The sequence below is a fragment of the Lissotriton vulgaris genome, chromosome 2_1, assembly GCF_964263255.1.
Source record: "Lissotriton vulgaris chromosome 2_1, aLisVul1.2, whole genome shotgun sequence".
Lineage (NCBI taxonomy): Eukaryota > Metazoa > Chordata > Amphibia > Caudata > Salamandridae > Lissotriton > Lissotriton vulgaris.
In genome coordinates this window covers 982679779-982702283 of record NC_141687.1, presented here as the reverse complement: position 1 = coordinate 982702283, position 22505 = coordinate 982679779, and the positions used below count along the sequence as shown (strand labels likewise).

The following is a 22505-nucleotide window of genomic DNA, read 5'->3' as shown; positions in this document are numbered from 1 at the left end:
GGGTCGAGCATGTCAGTCACGAGGCATTCATATGGCCTCTGTTTGAACTTTGTAAAAATGAGAACTTTGAATTAGCTATTTCCATGATACAGTTACAGTGTAGGTTATTCTCAGCTGTCAGCCTTCCACCCCCCCGCCCGATCAAATCTACAAAAAGGAAGCAGTGAGCCCTATCCTATAAAGTACACGAATTGAGAAATCAGAACAACCCTTCATTGATTCTGTCTCTGCAGTCAGTAAAATGTGGCATTAAACAAAGTGCCTTTTAAAACCATCTAATGTACCAAATGTGCCCACCAAGCTCCTATCCTAAATGGAAAATATTGTTAAGATTTTGAGATTTTTGTTTCTATAGGGATATTCCACAATTACATGGGAACAGTTCCACTGTCCCTAATGTATGGGCTAGTGTAGAGAGTACAGCTGTGGTACCCTCCTTGCCCTCAGGGAAATCTTTTATAAGCCACTGGAGGAGTAACTCTCAGTCAGTGGTGGGCAGGGTTTGAACCTGAAGTAGGTTGAACATACAGCTGCAGTACATGTCTCAGATGCACACCAAGCTCCGGCCCATCATGAGGTGCTAAAGTACACAACGAGCCTGAGCACTTTCCACTAGTGCACAGCTAGAATTCATGGGGAAACGGTCTTTGCAACAATTTCCTTTACCATGCAATGCCTTTACCACACACATAGCGCTAGGACGCCTGAGGGCAGCTACCGCGCTTTATAAATCGTCTTTTCATTTTATTTCACATGCCTTAACAAGCAGGTAAGTATTTGTGCCACACATGGTACGTAATGGTAAGATAAGTGACACCTAGAAGAAGGGGCGGGCCCAATATGGGAAATCAAAAAGAACAAGCAGGTGCAGGAAAAGGAAGAGGGGACAGAGGAACAAAGACAACATAGGATTAACTCAAATGAACGAGTTAGTGATAAATCTTTCGTCAAAACAACTGGATGAGAAACATAAGAATCTCTTAAACAAAGGTCTGACATTTTGCCCAAGTTAGGATGGATTTAGCAACTGCAAAGATCAGCCTGTACAAATTCTGTAGAAAATTGAAACTAAAGAAATATTTTGCAATTAAAGAACAACAAAGGAAAAAACTGCTGCACCTCAGGTTTTATCAATTCTGACAACTGAAGATGTACCACCAATTAAGAGCTATCTATACCTTAGACATTGATGGCTGGCAAGAAATAAATAAAGAAGAAACAATTTCTGATCTGGAATATTGTGTTGCAGCTGGTATTGAAATAGACCGGCCAGTTACCAGTGGAAGTAAAACAAAATCCAGATTTTGTCTGCAGCTACTGGCAGGAAATAAAGTGGATCTCTTTCTAGAGTTAGTGTCAGAAGCCATAAGAACCAAACCACTGAAAGAACAGAAAACGAATCTTCATTGTAAAAGAAACATGACCAAAGAAGATTGGTTGGCTTTGTAAGATCTGCAAGAATACAATAACATTCTTGTTAAGGCCTCTGACAAAGGGGGAATATAGTGATAATGGACTGGAGCAAATCTCTCCAAGAGGTTAGGAAACAGTTGGATAATCCAGACTATTATGGAAACTTTGTGGGATATCCCACGGAAGAGATGAAGGCAATCTTTCATCACAAACTAAAGATAAAGCATGAATGGGGGCTTTTGAATGATATCTGAAAAAGCTGTATCCCATGACACCAATGATTTATCTCCTACCTAAAGTCCATAAACGTCTCAAAAACCCACTGAGCCACCCAATAGTCAGTTCCTGTGATTCACTGCTGGCGAATGTCCCAAGATTTTTGGAGATTTTTTTGTTTCCCTATGTCGCCAGCCTCCCATCCTACATCAGAGATTCAATGGATTTTCTCAATTGGATATATGGCATTCCATGGAAGAAGGATTCAATAATGGCAACAATTGATGTTGTGTCCCTGTATACATATATAGTACATGAAGAGGGCTTAAAAGCCTGCAGACATTTTTTATGATCCAGATCATTGAGTTTATTAGAACATACTGAGATGCTTCTAGAAATCATGGAATTCTGCTTAAAGAACAACGTTTTCCTTTTGGATTGAAAGTACTATATTCAAAAACAGGGCACAACAATGGGCACTTCTTTTGCCCGAACATATGTGAACCTCACCATGGGGGACGGGGGGTGAGGTTGAGGCAGAGACAGTGTGGACTTTTGAAAATGCTGAAATACTCAAAAAGGTAACTTTATGGAAACCTTCCTACAATCACTAGGTAACAACCCACAGAATTTACAATTTACATATAAAATCAGTAACAGGAGCATTAATTTTCTCGATATTGGAGTGTGCATAGAAAACAACAGAATTTGAAACAAAATAGACAGGAAGCCAACCAGTTGCAATACTATCCTGTTTGCACATTGAGCGCATCCAAAGGCATTGAAATTGAGTGTGCCGTATGGAGAAATCTTGAGAGCAAAACTGTATTGTTCTGAACTGAAAGAATTTGAGATCCAAGGGCAAGAGATGTTCCTAAGACTTAGAAGACCAGGCTACCCAATCACAATATTAGAAGAGCAAGAATGAAAAATAGAGAGGCACTATTAATTCCAAAGACAGCTAAAAGCTTGATCAAGGAAACAGCAACAAGCTATATTGTGCATTCTAATTACTCAAATAATGAAATTAGGAAATTCCTCAACAATAACTATAGTATTTTGAAAAAAGATGAAGATTTAAAAGAATGTTTATCTTACCATCCCAGCATTACCTATAGAAAAACAGCTTTATATGGGGATATTTTCATTCAAAGGAATATGACCAATACAAAAGTTGAGACAAAGAATGGGTTGCAGAAACCAGGTTTTTTCAGATGTGAAAAATGCAAGGCCTATCAACATGGTCAGAACAAAACATTGTTAGAATTATCAGATGGCTGAGTTAAAAAGATTAGTACAGAGACATTGTGAAACCACTCATGTAATTTAGGTACTGGAATGCAGCTGTGGCAAGAAATATGTTGGAAGCACCATCAACAAATTCAAACTTCGTATACTACAGCGTTTACAAGCAATTTCTAACAGACTTCACATCTGTAATGGCTAAACATATCTGGGAGGAGCATATGGGTGACAGAAGCAATTTGTGCTTCTATGCAATTCAGCATTCAAGACCCAAACCCACAGGAGGGGATAGTAAAATTAATATTAAGAAGATCTGAATCCAAGTGGAATATTTCAATTCAAAGTGAAATTATCTGTGGTTTGAACACTGATGCAGAACTTTATGAGCATTTATAAGAGTTTACTGAATTTCTTACACAATGAGCTTAGAGGAAATGAATTACATGAAGAGGCTAAGGACGATAATTTGTTTTCTGGTTTCCCTCCCCTCACTTTGCTTTTTCTTCTTGTTTTCCTTCTCTTCCTTGTCTTTGGGACATGCTAAGATATGTTGTAGTAATGTTGAATCTCAGGGGTTTACTGCTGAATTTAAAAAGTACTGATCGAATGTGAATTTAACAATGCACAGTCCCTATTTGCTTAACAAAATTGCAGGTTGGATATGATTTTAACCATACATACTCACTTTTGAAAACATACATGTAACTGTACAGGATTCTGAATTGCTAAGTTCCCAGAAAGATTCCACAAACAGGCATAGCCGTTTAGTCTTGATAAAAGTCCATCTGTAACGCACATGGTGCTCATGTAAAGAGCTCTGATACCTTTGGGTAGAGATTGTGCTATATAAATCTCCAAAATCAAAAAGTGTAATGCATATCCCTTGGTGCCGTTACATAAGTATTTAAGGGCACAGAGGGGTAACCACTCCAGTGCATACTTCGCCGTGCCCATGTATACTTATGTAATGTCATTGATGGGTATACACTGCATGGGTTTAAGCAGGACTGGTAGAGGGAGCAGTCCCTGTATGTTTAAATCACTTCAGATTAAGGTTTAATCTGCAGTGGTTTTTAAACATAGAGGGACTGCACCCTCTTCTAGCTCTGTTTAAAAACCAATTGCAATGCAGATTAATTCACCAGGCAGAGCGGCAGAATACATTAGTAAATCTGTGTTAAATGAGTATCGTAGAATTACTAAATCCCTCCAATTCCGCCGGCAGAATTGAACATTTGTTCCACCCCTAATTATAACCAGTGAACTGAATTTTATTGTTTTTTCATTTAAAACAATATGCTTAACAGACGTTTTCACCTAACTATAATGACCCTTTAACCTTTGTTTTTGTAACGAATTCGTAAGATTTTTCAAAATACCTAACTATAATAGTCACTTTAACCTTTTTTTTCATGAATTTCGATATTTTTAAGAGAAAGTAAGATGTCCTTTGCTATGCATGCATGACATGAGATTGGGTGCAGGGCCTGGCCACCCAACAGGCCCCCTCCCGACGCACTACTGCATCATGTAACAATTTAAAAGGTGTCATTTTAAGTAAAGAAGTCCTACTTTGTCACATACTCAAAAACAAAATAATAGTGGCATTGCCTATTGGCTTTATCAAAGGGTCAGTACATTGACATATAAAGAAGAACTATTAGCTTTGTCAAAAAATGACTAATAATGAGAACCAAATGTATATTCAGCGGGATTGGGACAAAATGTTTTCAATAAAGCCCTTTTTAAAAATATTAACATGTATTTGAGTCTTTTTTTTATACTTTTTTCAGGCAAAAAGTGCAATCATAAAACCAACCAGTGGGGTACGCCTTGCTGGAACGGTAAATAATAAATGAGTGGTTTCTGACACACAATTATTATTCCTTTATTTTTTTAAATATAATTTGGGGGTCTCCCGGTGACCCACTAGGGACACCCATACTTTTTATTTTCATTAGGGGCTGTGGGGAGAGCCTCAAAGCCCCAAAGGCCCTGCTGGCTCCAGTGGTGGGAGCTAGTCACTTTTCTAATCTTTTCAACTTTTGTTGGAGGCTGGAGGGGGCCACCAGGGCTACAGGCCCTCAGCCGGCTCCCTGGCCGGCACTTAGATGGGTGCTAGCGGAAGCCGGCTCTCTAATTTAATGCTCCCACTGTGTAAGAGCAATGTTGTGGTGTCTGCCCGGGAGAGTGTGGGCATTATATGACCACACTGTCTTGAGCAGAAAACAGCAGTGTCCTTGGGACACTGCTTAGATTTGGCCCCGGGGGCTGGAGTCCCCGGGGCCAATCTACAGCACGGGAGGAAAGCCACATGTCCCCCTCTCTTTCTTTGACATATCAGCCTTAGTGGATGGGATCCCAGGGGCCTTTTTGAGGCTCAGGGAGAGGGACTGTGCAGCCCTTCCCTTTATTATGAAGGTAGTAGCCCAAGGGGATGGGGTTCATGAAGCTTCACGAAGGCTTGGGGAGGAGGGCAGCACATCTTTTTTTACATTTATTTCTAGGACAGGGGACTTAGGCCCAGAGTCCTAAAATGGCTGTCTCCATATCTTTGTTGATGTGGTGGCAACCAATTGCATCTTAAATCGAGATCTGTTGGCACTGCACACCCTCCGCAGTGTGAAATATCTGTGTTTTAGCCTTACCTTCTCAACAACTACTGAATGTATTTACACCAAATCACAAAAAGTACAGTTCCTAGACCAAATTAGTGCAATTCCATTCAGCCATTTTAGCTGAAGCCTTGTCTAATTTCCGGTGGAAAAATTAATGGCGAAAAATAATTTAGGGACTTCCCTTATCCTCGGCCCCCGCTGATGATTTACACCAACACTTTTCAGGCCGGAGCTAAGGTGGAAGATTTTTTTTTTAAGTGTTGTGAAGATTCGTGAAACAACACCAAATCAAATCACAAAATGCTTTTTGCACGTGTGTGTGTGGATTTTTTCCATATTATATTTACCATGATTGTTAAAGCCATGCATGGTAAAAGCATCTGCACGCAAGGTAAAGGCTGAATGGAGAAGGCATGCATAGCAGGAGGAGCTACAGCAGAAAAGGAAACACGTAAAACAGTCGACGACTGCAGGACTTAGTTTACATAACAAGGCAGCCAGCTGCGACTAACCAGGATACAAGGAACACTGCCATATGGTACTTACCGCCTACGGACGTAGTTTGTAGTCTTCACTGAGTTATATGTTTGACCTTAGTTAATGTACATTAAATCTACCTTAGCAATAAAGTCTTAAATATTGTTTAGACGAATCGTGGCTTACGTGTACATTAAAATAGGCACTATTTTAAACTAATTATACATAAACTAGAAAGAGACGGGAAACAGTAGGCTTGCATATTTCCAAAAGGGCAAATGCTGAATCATATTAAAAGTCCTACCACAGAATAAAAGATACAAACATGTAATCGAAATCTAGCTAATGTAACAACCATAGGAATGAGTCCACCAGTTCAGACTGTTTCCAAGGCCAACTCCATCAAGCAAAAGCCAAGAACACCTCATTCAAATTGAAGGAATATCTGAAACAGCATTAAATGGGATGATGATTTTTCCCTCCACAGAGCTGTTTACTTTCTTTAAGTATTTTTTTTTAATTGTATACGCAAAGGCCTAAATTTGGCCGAATTCTTAATAAAAACCGAAAACTGAATTGCAGAGCTTTTGATTTTGTTATATTTTATGTCTGGTTAAACCCATCTTCCCCTACATCTTCGAGCACAAAGTGTTCTGCATTCAGCAGAAATAATGTTTCACAATAACTTCTGCAGCTTGTGGTCATTACTTCATACCCAACAGTGACAATTCCCAATAGGAATCTAGTGCATAGTTACTTACCGCAAGGCCTTTAAGTGGGTCAGGTCCCTCCAGGTCTCAGACCTGCAGTAATTAAAAACGTCCCTATCTGACCCTGTATTCATGTCCTGTACTGCAATAGCAAAAAACCCTGATCTATTTGTTTTAACAATGAATGCAAAAAAAGTTTAGGCAATCCATGGCAGTGATTTGGTTTCCGTTTACAATTCACACGTTTTACTTCCTATTGCATTCCCTAATAGTGTTTGCTATTTCCAGGTTGTTGTGTTTCTGTATATTTTTTCATTCAGCATATTTCACTTTTATAGCACATACAGGGCTGGACTAGGAATCCAAAGCAGTCCAGGCAATTTTGCCGGACTAGCCTCGAGAGGGGGAGGGTTGAGGGGAGGGGGGAAGCACTTCTGCTTTTGTTACCGTGGGCCAATATTGCGGCACTGTTGCAAAAATGGCCTGAGTAACAAAACTGCCCCCATCTCTGCAAAACCGGTCCCTACCCTTGTATTTATTTGTATTTATTTTATTTGTAAAGCGCTAACATTCATCCTGAAAGGACATCACGGCGCTGAGGAAGAATTGCAAGTGACTTAACGGCGGCACTGATTGGAAATTATTGATCTGGCCTGGGGAAAAGGAATGTTTTTAGTTGTTTCCTAAATGAAAGGAAGCAGTCAGTAGTTCTGAGTTTAGGAGGTAACTCGTTCCACTTTGTTGCGGCAATGTGAGAGAAGGCCCTCTCTCCCATCCTGACAGTCCGAGCTCGGGTTATGGATGCTCTTCCTGACGTCATAGATCGTAGGTTTCTAGAGGGTTTATGAAATCTGATCATGTCATGTAGGATGATGGGGCCTGTATTGTGAAGTACTTTGTGTGAAATACACAACAGTTTAAAAATGGTTCGTTGTCTCATTGGGAGCCAGTGAAGCTCACGCATGCATTTTTTGGCTGAGTCGTATTTTCTTTTATTACAGATGGCTTTGGCAGCGGCATTCTGGACCAACTGCAATTTGGAAAATAGGTAGTCTGCCATTCCCACAAACAGTGAATTACCGTAGTCCAACCTACTCATCAATAGTGATTGGACTAGTGTTTTCCTACAATCTGTCGGAACCCAAGGGAATAGTCGTCTGAGCATCTTCAAGAGGCCGAAGCCTCTGCCGCAAACTATGGAAACATGAGATTTCATGGATAAATCCTTATCCAGTGTTATTCCTAAATTTTTAGCTTTTATAGTTGGGTTAGGAGGCAAGCCCAAATCGCTCGGCCACCAACTGTTGTCCCAGACATGTGTGCCTCTGCCGAACCAGCCTCCCAGGGTTTTGCCCGATGCCTGCAATACCAGTCCGGCCCTGAGCACACACTTTGAACTGAGTGGCCTCCATGTATTTATTATGGGCCACTGAGCGCACTCGGGAGTTGAGGCTGAAAGCAGGGCGAGTTTCCCACAATGGGTCATAAAGGTATTCAGTATTCATGGTCATCCAATCTTTGGCCTCTCGGCAGAGCGCACAGAACAGTGGTCAATTATTTCAGTGGCAATTGTGATTCTTATCAGATGTGTGTGAAGGAAGAACACAGCTGTCAAAATTTGGCAGAAGTAAAAGAAAATACACCAACAGGTGAGTGACGGCGCTGTTTGTTTGGCAGCTGGTAAATCCTCTTAGAAGTGCATTTAGGACAGAATGACGAGAGGGTCATGATGAGGAAAGATGAGACGTGTAATATGTAGATGGAGGAAATGTGGAGACAAAAAGGGTGCACATGTATAACATTGAGTAGACATGACAGAAGTGACTGAGAGGCTGAAGACCACCATCTCATCCACAGGCCTCAGTAATGTAAAATTCACAGTCTCACAATATCAGAATTGAAACATTTGCAATATTAATTATTCAAAACAAAATCATTGTTTTTGCTCATTCATCTTAAACAGCTAACAACAATTGACAAAGCCAATAGTCCTGGCTAGTTTTAGGAGTGTGTCAGCTGTTGCTTTATATATCTGAATACAATAACCGAAAGCTCAGCGAGGCACCAAAATAGTGGTAGGGTGGCTCACTTTGGGAATCACAGAAATGTAATTTGTGTTTAAGCCACGCCCCTTCTGGAGACCTCCTACTTTTTTCATACCAATTAGAGACCTGCTTACCACAGCCTACTTCATCCGATCCATCGCCACAGTCGTTGTCTGTGTCGCACTGCCAAATTCGAGGGACGCACATGTTGTTGGCACAGGTGAACATGTCAGCAGAGCAGGTTGAGGGACCTCGAGTGGGACAATTCCGCTCGTCGCTGCCATCCGTGCAGTCATTGTGTTGATCACAGCGCCAGCGCAACGGGATGCACCGACCATTGCCGCATGTAAATGCCGTAGCAGAACAAGTATTGTCTGAAATGTAATAAAACAAGAAGCCATGAGTTACTGGACTGTAAAGCATCAATAGAGTTATAAATGGACATATCGACAGACGTGTATGCACTATATTGAGAAAGATAATAATAATTATGCTGGTTGTATGTCAGAATATCACAGTGTCTCAATCTGTATTGATTTTATTTTACTAAATCCAAAACTGCAATATTTTTGGAAGCATTAGTTATGACATGGTATTTCTATCAGATGAAATTTTGGTTACGATAATTCTGTACCATTCTAATTTATACGGCACACAATGATCCCTCCAAAGTATGTAACTTGACTGCTAGCAGTGGTAGAAGTGGGCGGGGACGGAAGGGCACGGCGTGCCCCTACTTCTAAAAATTATTTCAGTCCGTTCCCCTACTTCTTACTTTCAAAAAAAGCATCCCGGGACGGCAAGCATATTCCTACTTAAAACGATAACTTTTTTCATTCAGCTTCCAGGGGCGGCTCGCACTTCTCTGTTGAACTCCCTGAGCTCGCAAAGACTGAGGGCAGGCCCATTGTCATTCTGATTGAGGCAGATTATCCCCTTTCGAATGACAATGCGCCCGCCCTCTGCCTTTAGCATATCCTGCCAGTGATATCAGAGTTAGTGATTACAGAGGAGCTTTCCCCAAACAGAGTGCTGGGGGGAACTTGACACCTTGTGTAATTTGCCAATGTTGTACACAGAGTGAACTAAGCAGGAGCAGTGACTGAACAGAAGAGACGACAGGAAAGGAGAGGTACTAGGGCAAGAGAGGAGCCCGGGGAGAAGTAACTGGCAGGAGAAGTGACAGGCAGGAGAAGTGACGGGCAGGAGAAGTACCGGATAGGAGAAGTGACGGGGCAGGAGAGTTGACGTGTCAGGAGCAGTGACAGGACAGGAGAGGTGACAGGAAAGGAGAGTTGACGGGGCAGGAGAACTGATGGGGCAGGAGAAGTGAAGGGGCAGGAAGGGTGATTAGGCATGGGCAGGAGCGGTAACTGGCAGGAGCAGTGAGCGAATAGGGACAGTGAACGGATAAGAGCAGTGAACGGGCAGGAGAAGTGATGGGACAGGAGAAGTGATGGGGTTAGAGCGGTGATCAGGCAGGAGTGCTGACCGGACAGGTGATCAGGCAGGAGTGCTGACCGGACAGGGGCAGTGAACGGGCAGGAGCAGTGAACGGGCAGGAGCAGTGAACGGACAAGAGCGATGATGGGGCAGGAAAAGTGGCGGGGTAGGAAATGTGACGAGGCAGGAAAAGTGACGGGCCAGGAGCAGTGACGGGGCAGGAGAGGCAATAGGAAAGGAGAGGTGACTGAGCAGGAGAGGTAACTGGACAGGAGAGGTGACCGGGCAGGAGAAGTGACGGGGCAGGAGAAGTGACAGGGCAGGATAGGTGACGGGGCTGGAGAGGTGACGGGGCAGGGGTGATGACGGGGCAGGAGAGATGACGGGGCAGGAGAGATGACGGGGCAGGAGAGGTGACGGGGCAGGGGAGGTGATGGGCAGGAGAGGTGATGGGGCAGTAGAAGTGACGAAGCAGTAGTAGTAATGGGGCAGGAGTGGTGATTAGGCATGAGCAGGAGTGGTAACCGGGCAGGAGCGGTGAACGGACAGGAGCAGTGAACAGGGCAGGAGTAGTGATTGGGGCAGGAGCTGTGAACGGGGCAGGAGCAGTGAACAGGGCAGGAGCAGTGAATGGGGCAGGAGCAGTGAACGGGGCAGTAGCAGTGAACGGGGCAGGAGCAGTGAACAGGGCAGGAGCAGTGAATGGGGCAGGAGAAGTGACGGGCCAGGAGAAGGGAGGGGCAGGGGAATTGACGAAGCAGGAGTGTTGATCGAGCATGAGCAGGAGTACTGACTGGACAGGAGCAGTGAATGGGCAGGAGCAGTGACGGGGCAGAAGAAGTGACGGGGCAGGTGAAGTGACGGGGCAGGAGAGGTGACGGGGCAGGAGAGGTGACGCAGCAGGAGAGGTGATGGGGCAGGGGAGGTGACGGGGCAGGAGGGGTAACGGGGCATGAGCTAGAGCGGTAACCGGGCGGGAGCGGTGAAAGGACAGGAGTGGTAAAAGGACACGAGCTTTGAACGGGCAGGAGCAGTGAACAGGACAGGAGCAGTGAACAGGGCAGTGCAGTGAACAGGGCAGGAGCAGTGAACGGGGCAGGAGCAGTGACGGGGCAGGAGCAGTGACGGGGCAGGAGCAGTGACGAGGCAGGAGAAGTGATGGGGCAGGAGAGGCAACGGGACAGGAGAGGTTGACAAATTAGCTACCCTTGAGGCGGAAGCCGGGGGTGTTGCTCCTCAATTTCTTTGAACTCTATTGCCGATTTTGCACATTATTAGTTGATTTTAAGAACTGAACTGTGTGATACTGTGTTGCTCACTCGAGCGCTGCTGTAGGCAGGGCCAATTCCCTGACGACTTCACTACCCTCGTGATACCGGGCCACGCCCCCTACAAGTAGCCACGCCCCCTCCCGGAGGTTTAAATCGCCGCGCTGAGTTGCAGCCGGTGTTGACAAGTTAGCTACCCTTGAGGCGGAAGCCGGGGGTGTTGCTCCTCAATTTCTTTTAACTCTATTGCCGATTTTGCACATTATTAGTTGATTTTAAGAACTGAACTGTGTGATACTGTGTTGCTCACTCGAGCGCTGCTGTAGGAAGGGCCAATTCCCTGACGACTTCACTACCCACGTGATACTTGGCCACGCCCCCTACAAGTAGCCACACCCCCTTCCGGAGGTTTAAATCGCCGCGCTGAGTTGCAGCCGATGTTGACAAGTTAGCTACCCTTGAGGCGGAAGCCGGGGGTGTTGCTCCTCAATTTCTTTTAACTCTATTGCCGATTTTGCACATTATTAGTTGATTTTAAGAACTGAACTGTGTGATACTGTGTTGCTCACTCGAGCGCTGCTGTATGCAGGGCAAATTCCCTGACGACTTCACTACCCTCGTGATACCGGGCCACGCCCCCTACAAGTAGCCATGCCCCCTCCCGGAGGTTTAAATCGCCGCGCTGAGTTGCAGCCGGTTTTGACAAGTTAGCTACCCTTGAGGCGGAAGCCGGGGGTGTTGCTCCTCAATTTCTTTTAAATCTATTGCCGATTTTGCACATTATTAGTTGATTTTAAGAACTGAACTGTGTGATACTGTGTTGCTCACTCGAGCGCTGCTGTAGGAAGGGCCAATTCCCTGACGACTTCACTACCCATGTGATACTTGGCCACGCCCCCTACAAGTAGCCACGCCCCCTCCCTCTCCTTATTACCATGCACACTCCTCGGAAGCGCAGCGGACGAGCGCAGCGGGCACACCGGCGGCACGCCGAAGTCACGCCAAAGACTAGCCCGTCTGTGCCCGTCCGTGCCAGGACGGGGTACGGGGCAGAGGACCATGCTCCCCACTCTCCTAAAAGGCTGGTAAGATCTCCTTCGGAACTTAGAGCGCTACGCCCTACCACTAATATAAGGTGCACAACACTCAATCTTCATAAAACAGGAGTAAGCTCCTGCGCTAACTGCAAACTGACCACTACCATCTGCCAACCCTATTCCGACACCCCTAGAAGACACAGAAAACGCAAACTACCTCGCAACATCGAGGCTCAAAAATACGTGCTCTACAGTACTAACTGCCGCTCACTACCGAAACACAAATTTGACATTTTCAACCTTCTATTAAAAGATAATCTTAGCGTCCTCTTCTTGACAGAGACATGGCTACACGATAGTGCCGGACCGGACGTTGCTACTGCCCTCCCTGATAACTAAGCTATCACTAGGATAGACAGAAATAAACAGCTAGGTGGCGGAATTGCAATCATCTTTAATAGAGATTTGAAATGTACTTTAGAACCAGTAGCCATCCCAGACTGTGAAGCAGGCCTTTTCAAAATCTCTCTGAACCCAAACTTCACGATGTCAGGCTTATTGATATTCCGGCCCCCCGGCAATTCCTCCGAATGGGCATCAAATTTAGCCAATCATATCACTCCATACTACATTACCTCAAGCAATTTTTCTCTTTTGGGTGATCTAAACTTACACCTGGAGGACCCTTCCATCCCCTTTTGTTCAAACTTGCTAGACGATCTGAAGGCCCTAAACTTGTCCTTGGTCAACTCTGGACCTACACATAAAGCCGGCCATCTGCTGGACCCTATAATCTCTAACATCAATGAGTTAAAATGGCTCAACACCACACCCATTTGTTGGTCTGACCATCATCTATTAAAATTCAGCATAATTCTCCCACCTACCCCCATCACGCAACCTGACTTTCCCGCTATATCTAGAAAAAACTGGAAGCTAGTGGACCTGGCAAAACTCAACTCGGTACTCCATGACAACCCTCCTAGTAACGGTCAAAACATGGACAGCCTAGCGGTAGCTTCTCACAATTGGCTCAGCGATGCTGTTAATCAATGCTTACCCACTTCTCTCATTAAAGGAAGTAGACACCGCCATCCGGCTCCATGGTTTAATGACATTTTAAAAACCGAAAAATCTAAATGTAAAGCACTTGAGCGTAAATGGCGAAAAAACTACACCCCTGACGCAAAAATAACTTATCATGAAGCCAGGAATTTATACCACACGGCCTGCGCTAAAGCACAAGCTGTATTCGTCTCTACCACTATCATGGAAGCAACTAATAAGCCGAAAACATTGTTCAATAAAGTTAAAGAGCTGGCAGGCGCTCATACCACAGCCTCAGCTCCCCCACTGAACACTCAACAATGCCAAGCTCTAGCATGCTTTTTCACGGAAAAGATCGAAAAAATCATTATAGACATCAATGCCAACAAAAAAGAACCACCCCCTTCCTCTGACTTAGAATATACTCCCTCCTGTGAAAATACACTGGAATACTGGCCTGCCATCTCAGTAGACAAACTGAAAACTATCCTTAAGAACATCAAGTCGGGCTCCCCCAGGGACCCTATTCCGATCAAAATTATTAAACAACTGGACGATCGCTCCCTGGAAATCATCGCAAACCTTCTTAATTCCTAATTTGATCTTTCCTCAGTTCCGGCCCTAAGGAAACACGCCATGGTCACGCCACTACTAAAAAAGCCCACAGCAAACCCGGAAATCCCAGCCAACTACAGACCCATATCCCTGCTCCCTGCCTTCTCCAAATGTTTGGAGAGACACGTTCACTCGGTCTTATCCGCGTTTGCCGAAGAAAACTCGCTTCTGCACCCCTCCCAATCGGGTTTTCAGGCTGGCTTCTCGACAGAAACCACCCTTCTTGGAGTTACGGAACACATCCCAAATCTCCTTGACAATGGTCAGACGGTCGCGCTCGTGCTTTTAGATCTGAGCGCGGCCTTTGACACCATATCCCACGAAATTATCATCAAGGAGTTATATAGAAATGGTGTCCGTGGAAAAGTCAAAAATGTGGGGTCAGTGGACCACTGGTCCCATCCTCGTATGCACACTATAATTCCTCTATGAGTCACAGAGGTTTCGAAAACTTTCAATGATGATTGCAATTATCGGTTTATTCATAAACTTCTTTGATACGAATCATTGACATTCTTCATTTGCATAATGTGATACCATCCTTATGTACATCCAATGCATTTCGGGGTTATCGTACACCCCTTCATCAGGGAAAGGACACTGTAATCAAAAACATAAGAATCATAAATGATGTCTCTATAGGGACGTGGGTTCAACTTAAATAAACGCATACATGATGATATGACCTAAATCAAGGTGGGTGTTTTAACGGTAGTGGAAAAGGTGAGGGTAGTTTATGGGGTTCACCTTCCTGTGACCCAGATATTCCCGTGTGGAAAAAATCGCATGCAAAGTCGGCGGGGCTATGCTTACGTGTGTCATTCAAAACAATTGTGCATGGTCCTGTAAATGAAAACGTAGGGAGGAGTGCATTAGTTATCAGTTAATGGTGCACAGAGTTTAACAGCAATAACATGATTCCCGGTGTTTGTAAAGTCGGACTAACCTGGGTGTTGTTAGTAGGTTCCTCCTTTCATGAACGCTGGTTCTGGCGGAAACGCCATTGACCGCGTTTCGTATCATTAAAGGGACGCGATCACGTGTGCTAACTGGAGGAAGATGGGAGTGTTCCTAAAAGTTAAAGGGACAGTGTGGTATTATCGTTAGTTCGAGTGAGGTTAAAACGCGGTGCAGGTTGGGGAATGTAGTTGTGTTAATGTGACTGGTAGATCGGATGATCAGGTGTGGGGTGATATGGCCAAATGCATGCCAAAAAGTATGTGGTGATAAAAAGAAAATTAGTCAAGTAATACAATCATATACATAATGAATCAGAATAATGTTCTGGTATACAGTGAGTGAAATAAGACGGGAAATTAATAAGTGATCCTTAAATTACGCAGGAGTTACTAACTCAGTCCGTGGGCAACTTTAAAGATAACAAGAGAGTTCAATTCTTTCATTAAGCCCCAATGGCTTCTGTGTGGACAGTCTTTGGATCCATACATTTTCTCTTTGAAGGAGGAATTTAGTATTGTCTCTACCCTCCTGTTTGGCGATTGTTTCCAGTATGGTGAATTTCAGTTGGGCAATATTATGTTTCTCTTCATGAAAATGAACTGCTAGTGCTGATTTGGTACTCTTTAGACGGATGTTAGATTTGTGTTCTGTAAGCCTGGTTTTGATTTTCCGTTCTGTCTTTCCGATGTATAGTTTTCCACACGGGCATTTTAAAGCATAGATGACATTGCTGGTGTCACATGTGGCGTTGACTTGGAGTTTTATCTTGTGGCCTTTCATGGGGTGGTTAATTGTATTGCCTCGGATGATGCAGTTGCAGTTTCCGCAATTGAAACATGGTTTGGTGCCTGAGTAGATAACTGGTTTACTTGGTTTGTGTTGTACAAGTTCTCCTAGGTTACGTGATCTGGTAAATGCGAATAATGGAGGTTCCTGAAAGATCTGATTGAAGTCTGGCTCCAGATTCAGTAATGGCCAGTGTTGGTGAATGATCCTTTTAAACTTGTTGGTAGCAGTAGAAAATTTAGAGACGACCACTAAACGTGTCTGTTGTTTCTTGGCGCTTGGTTGTAGGAGTTTCTGTCTTTCTAGGTTGTTAATCCTCTGTATGGAATCTTCAATGATATTTTCAGGGTAACCTCTATTTCGAAATTTACCTGCAATTTCTTTGATCCGTTGTGTGGCATTATGTGGGTTTGATGTGATCCGTTTTGCTCGTGCCATTTGTGAAAATGGTAAATGTGTTTTTAAATTAGATTCATGAAAGCTGCTGTAGTGTAGCATATTGTTCCTGTCGGTGGGTTTGGTATATAGATCGGTTTCGAACACTTGTCCCTTGATAGAGACTTTGACATCCAAAAAGTTGACGCTGTCTTTTGAAATTTCCCAAGTTAGTTGTATTCTTTCATCAATGTGGTTAAATTCCACCAGTCGGTGTTGGAGTTCTTCTTGTGTGCTTTTCCAAACGATGAAGATATCGTCTATATATCTTGTGAAGAGAATTAGGTGATCCGTCCATTGTTTGTTGTTGAGTATATGGTTTTCTTCAAAATGTTGCATAAAAATGTTCGCATACGCGGGAGCCGCTGAATTGCCCATAGCCATTCCCACGAGTTGTTGGTACCATGTATCTTGATGTTTAAAATAGCTTTGGTACAACGTAAACAGCATGAGTTCCATCAGGAACGTCTGGAAGGGTCTTTCCATGTCAGATTTGAGTAGAGACTGTTCAATTGCTTCAATCCCCAAGGAGTGGGGTATTGACGTATACAGAGAACGTACATCAGCTGTACATAAGATCAGTTCCTCGTTTGTTTCTAACTTGAGATTCATCAATTTCGAAATGAAATGTGTGGTGTCTCTGGTATACGTTTTCATTGTTTGTACCATTGGTTGAAGGTATTTATCCAATAGTTGCCCTATGGGTTCGTGTAGACTCCCGCATGTAGAGACGATTGGTCTCATGGGGGGGTCCCTTAGGTTTTTGTGTATCTTGGGGACCATTCTCAAAGTCGGGCTCCTAGGGTTGGACTTGGTGAGAAAGTTCTTGGTTTTATCATTGATTATTCCCATTTCATGTGCTTTGTCCAATATGTTGTTTAGAGTTTTCATATATTCCATTGTCGGACTCCCGTCCAGTTTCATGTATGTTGTCGTGTCACTTATGTGTTCCAACACTTTAGATTCATACATGATCGTGTTCATGATTATGAGGGCGCCGCCCTTGTCTGCTTTAACACATGTGATCGTTTAGTTGTTGGATATTTTTCTCAATGTGGTTAAATCCTTTTGTGTAATATTCTTGGTTTTTTTGTTCTTGTGGTTGATTTTCAGTAGATCTTGTTTAACTCTATTTTCAAATAGATCCAAGGTTTTGTGGCTGACTGGTGATTGAAATGTGCTGTGTGGTCTCAGTCCAAGTAGTTGGTCCGGTTCAACTTGCGGATTAGGTGGTAACACATTATCAAAAAAGTGGCGAAGTCGGAGTTTGCGCATGAGTTTAAAGAAACTGACTTCGAGTTCCAAGTTATTGGAATCGGTCGTGGGTACAAACGATGTTCCCTTTTGTAAGAGTTGGATTTCATGTTGGGTGAGTTGGTAGTCGCTGATATTGATGACTAATTGTTCTGTGTTTTCTTGGTCTGTTTGTCCTTGATGGTTCCCGTTGTGCTCCTCGTGGAAAAGCCCTTGAATGGATTTGTTCCTTCCTGGCGGAACGAACCTTCCAAATAACATCCTCACTGGCCTGTTCTGATACCCTCTATGCACCCCACGGAGTGCCACAGGGATCTATACTTAGTCCCCTATTTTTCAATCTATATCTCAGACCTTTGGCTGACCTAGTCGAAAAATCCGGACTCACCCTTATGACCCACGCCGACGGTTCCCAAATTACTTTTTCTCTATCTGAATCCTGTCCGACATCCCCATCTCTACTCAAAGCAGGGCTTCAAAACATCCTTAACTGGATGACAAGAAACCAATTAAAGCTCAATGGAGACAAGACAGAGATTCTGCTCTTGGGAAAACGTTGAGACCTGTGGAATCCCTCACACTGGCCTAATCAGATGGGCACTTTTCCTACCCCTGTGACCCAAGTTCGCAATCTGGGAGTCATCTTGGACAGTTCCCTTTCCATGAGTCAACAGGCCAGCAAAGTCACTGGTCTATGCCTCACCATCATCAAATGGTTGAGGAAAATCCTTTGGATGCTGCCCCCTTCCACTCAAAAGACCATAGTCAATGCCCTCATAACATCTCGGCTTGACTACGGTAATATTCTGTACCTTGGCTCCAACAAAGCGGTAGTCGGTCGACTACAACTGGTCCAGAACGCAGCAGTTCGACTGCTGTGCAAAATCCCTAAAAACTCCGGAGTCTCGAGCTACCGTCGGGAACTCCACTGGCTCAGGGTTGAAAGTAGAATCCGTTTTAAAGCCCTGAACTACATGTTCAGAATTAAAGCAGGTACTGCACCTAAATACCTTTTAGCTCTGGCCCACCCTTATACTCCCAAGCGTAACCTTCGTTCGCAATCAGCAGCCAACTTCTGTGTGCCAAGATTTAAATTGGCAAGAATGAGAGGCATATCTTTTTCTCATCTTGGACCATCCCTCTGGAACGCACTCCCTCCCTTCATCTGAAAGGAGGAAAACCATGTCAGGTTTAGAAGGCACGTCAAGACCTGGCTATTTGAACAATAACCTGAATAACCAGAACCTTCCCCTGACTTTCTTTCTAGCTGTGTCTAGGCGCTGGGAAACCCTTTTTGGGTAGCTGTTGCGCCTTACAAATTGAAAAAATAAAATAAAAAAATAAAATAGAGGTGACGTGGAAGGAGAGGCAACAGAGCAGGAGAGGTGAACCAGCACAGGAAGTGACGGGCAGGTGACATGACAGGCAGGTGATGTGATGGGCAGGAGAGGTGATGGGGCAGGAGAGGTGATGGGGCAGGAGAGGTGAGGGGGCAGGAGAGGCAACGGGCATGAGCTAGAGAGGTAACCGGGCGGGAGCGGTAAAAGGGAAGGAGCCTTGAATGGGGCAGGAGCAGTGAACAGGACAGGAGCAGTGAACAGGGCAGTTGCAGTGAACAGGGCAGGAGCAGTGAACAGGGCAGGAGCAGTGAATGGGGCAGGAGCAGTGACGGGGCAGGAGAAGTGATGGGGCAGGAGAGGCGACAGGGTAGGAGAGGTGACGTGGAAGGAGAGGCAACAGGGCAGGAGAGGTGACCGGGCACAAGACGTGACGGGCAGGTGACATGACAGGCAGGTGATGTGATGGGCAGGAGAGGTGATGGGGCAGGAGAGGTGATGGGGCAGGAGAGGTGACGGGGTAGTAGAAGTGACGAAGCAGTAGAAGTAATGGGGCAGGAGCGGTGATTAGGCATGAGCAGGAGTGGTAACCGGGCAGGAGCAGTGAAAGCGGCAGGAGTAGTGAACGGCGCATTTGCAGTGAACGGGGCAGGAGCAGTGAATGGGGCAGGAGCAGTGAAGGGTCAGGAGCAGTGAATGGGGCAGGAGCAGTGAACAGGGCAGCAGCAGTGAACCGGGCAGCAGCAGTGATCGGGGCAGGAGCAGTGACGGGCCAGGAGAAGTGATGGGCCAGGAGAAGGGAGGGGGCAGGGGAATTGACGAAGCAGGAGTGTTGGTCGAGCATGAGCAGAAGTACTGACTGGACAGGAGCAGTGAATGGGCAGGAGCAGGCGTTTCCCAGGGCGACTGGAAGGGTAGGGGGCCAGTTTAGTTTGGGGGGGACCGGTTTTGTACAAGTGCAGGAGTGTAAAAATACACTGCAAAGTTCTTTGTATATTCAGCAGGTTTTGGTCAACAATACAAGTGCCAAGATAACTTTGTTGATCAATGTACCTGCTGGAGAGAGATAGGAGCATGTTTTGTTTAGTGGCTGTTTTACTCATCTAAGGTAGCGCAGAGGGGTACTATGCCTGCTGCAAAGAACATGTACCATGCATATCAAAGAGCAATATGGTATGTGCATAGTTCAGTGGGTACTGCTTTGTGTTCACTTCCCGAATGAAAGGACACTTGAATACATATGGCCTGGCAGTTGGGGCTGGACTGTTCACATTGGGTGCAGGATCAAGACTGATTTGCATATGGCTGGGTCCAAACTGGAATGGCGAGCAAAAAACAATGGATTTAGGCCTAGATCTCTGTACTGGGGTGAATGTATGATATTGTTCTGCATTCTGTCCATCAATTGTTCTTTTTGCATTTGTCACCCCGAATGGGACAGGTGTGCTCAGGCATGAGTCCCGTGCTCTCCATGCCACTGGAATCAAGCTATCCTGGCTGATGAGGGCTGAAAGCCCGAAACCAGTCCTAGGATGCTTGTTTCCAGTCCAGGGAGGACCTGGCCTGGCAGTTGGGGCTGGACTGTTCCCATAGGGTGCAGGATCAAGACTGATTTGCATATGGCTGGCTCCAAACTGGAATAGCATGATGAGCAAGGAAACAATTGATTTAGGCCCAGATCTCTATACTGGGGTGAATGTATGATATTGTTCTGCATTCTGTCCACCAGTTGTTCTTTTTGCTATATTATGGTTGAGCAGCTCGCTGGCTGACATGAATATGAAGGAGCCTTTGTGGCTTTCCGTGAGTCTAGATTCTCCTGAAGAGTCCCTTTCTCTTATGAGCCCTGCTTAACACATGTGTACAGGAGGAGCCCTGTATTCATGACCTCAATGTTTGAGACAAAAAAATAATCATGGATTTCTGATCAATCAGAGTAAAAGCATTAAGGTAACATGTTGTTCCTCCTTATATTTCACACCCTTACATAAACCTGTATTCCCTATGAGTGTTTGCTTTTTCCTGAATTAAACCTCAAATAAACATGTTTATCCATTGTTTTAATTAAATAACGTTATAAGCTGTAACTGTCAGTGAAATGCTACGTACTAAAAATTGGTATGTTTTGCTATTTCTAGCCACACCCCTGACTCTGCCCACTGATTCAATCTTCGGTTATTCCCACCCCCTGATTCTCCACCCACTGTTCCCCTACTTTTTTTCCCACTTCAACCACTGACTCAATCAATCAATCAATCAATACATTTGTAGAGCGTGCTACTCACCCGTGAGGGTATCAAGGCGCTGAAGGGAGGGGGGGTGCCACTACTGCTCGAATAACCAGGTCTTGAGGTGTCTCCTGAAGGTGAGATGGTCCTGGGTCAGTCGGAGGTGTGCGGGGAGGGAGTTGCACGTCTTGGCTGCCAGGTAGGAGAATTATCTTCCTCCGGTAGTGGCTCTGCGAATCTGAGGGATGGTGGTGAGGGCGAGGCTGGTGGAGCGGAGCTGGCGGGAGGGAGTGTAGAACGAGAGGCGGTTGTTGAGGTATTCGGGCCCATGGTGTGGAGTGCTTTGTGTGGTGGCGAGGGGGCTCATGTAGATATTGAAGAGGGTTGGGCTGAGTGAGGAGCCCTGGGGTACGCTGCAGATGATCTTGGTGGCCTCGGAGCGGAAGGGAGGGAGGCGGACTCTCTGGGTTCTGTTGGAGAGGAATGATTTGATACAGTCCAGAGCCTTTCCTTGGATCCCAGAGTTGAAGAGGCGGGTTGTTAGGGTGCGGTGGCAGACGGTGTCAAAGGCTGCCAAGAGGTCTAGGAGGATGAGAGCGGCTGTCTCTCCGTTGCCCATCGTCGGTAGCTGCGATTAGGGCGGTCTCGGTGCTGTGGTTGGCTCGGAATCCGGACTGGGATGGGTTGAACGAGTTGTTTGCTTCGTGGAATGCAGTCAACTGTGTGTTGACGGTCTTCTCAATGACTTTGGCCGGGAAGGGGAGGAGAGAGATGGGGCAAAAGTTCTTGAGGTCTTTGGGGTCTGCTGTTGGTTTCTTCAGAAGGGCGTTGATTTCTGCGTGTTTCCAGCTTCCAGGGAAGGTGCCTGACGTGAAGGAGCTGTTAATGATGTTCCGGAGGTGTGGTGCGAAGATGGTGTCGGCTTTATTGAAGATATGAGATTGTCTGGTGTGTCGTTGGAGTCAATGGTGTCGCCAGCTGGGTTCTGCCTTAGTGATGTGGTCAGCTGGTCTATGGTGACTCTGCTCCAGCATCTGCAGGGGATTTGTGGCGTGCGGTGGTGGGATGTGTTCTTCTTGAAGGTGAAGTGGATGTAGCTGTGGTCGGTCCAGTGTAGTCCGGTGGAGTGGCTGAAGGCAACGTGGTTGCTCGCAGAGAAGATGGGGTTGACTACTAGTGATGGTCAACCACTTCAACCTTGGAAGTATGAAAGTCTGAATCAGTGCAGATGGGATCATAGCCTGTAACCGGTATGTAGCACACACAGTGCTGTAGAAGCTGAAGAGCCAACTGCCGCCTTTGCTGCACACTCGAAATTATCTTTAGGAAACTGAACCAGCTAGCCAAGCTCAGCTCTGCTTCGTTAGCGTG

The 22505-nt window shown here is 45.2% G+C and overlaps 1 protein-coding gene across 1 annotated transcript in view; it reads right to left on the bottom strand.

Moving 5' to 3' along the window:
* Window positions 1-22505, bottom strand: part of LRP2 (LDL receptor related protein 2) — a 358266-nt gene that overhangs the window by 183850 nt on the left and 151911 nt on the right. The window contains exon 22 of the mRNA XM_086956556.1: window positions 8859-9098. Within this exon, the coding sequence (XP_086812682.1) occupies window positions 8859-9098 (240 nt within the window). The remainder of the gene's footprint in view (window positions 1-8858; window positions 9099-22505) is intronic.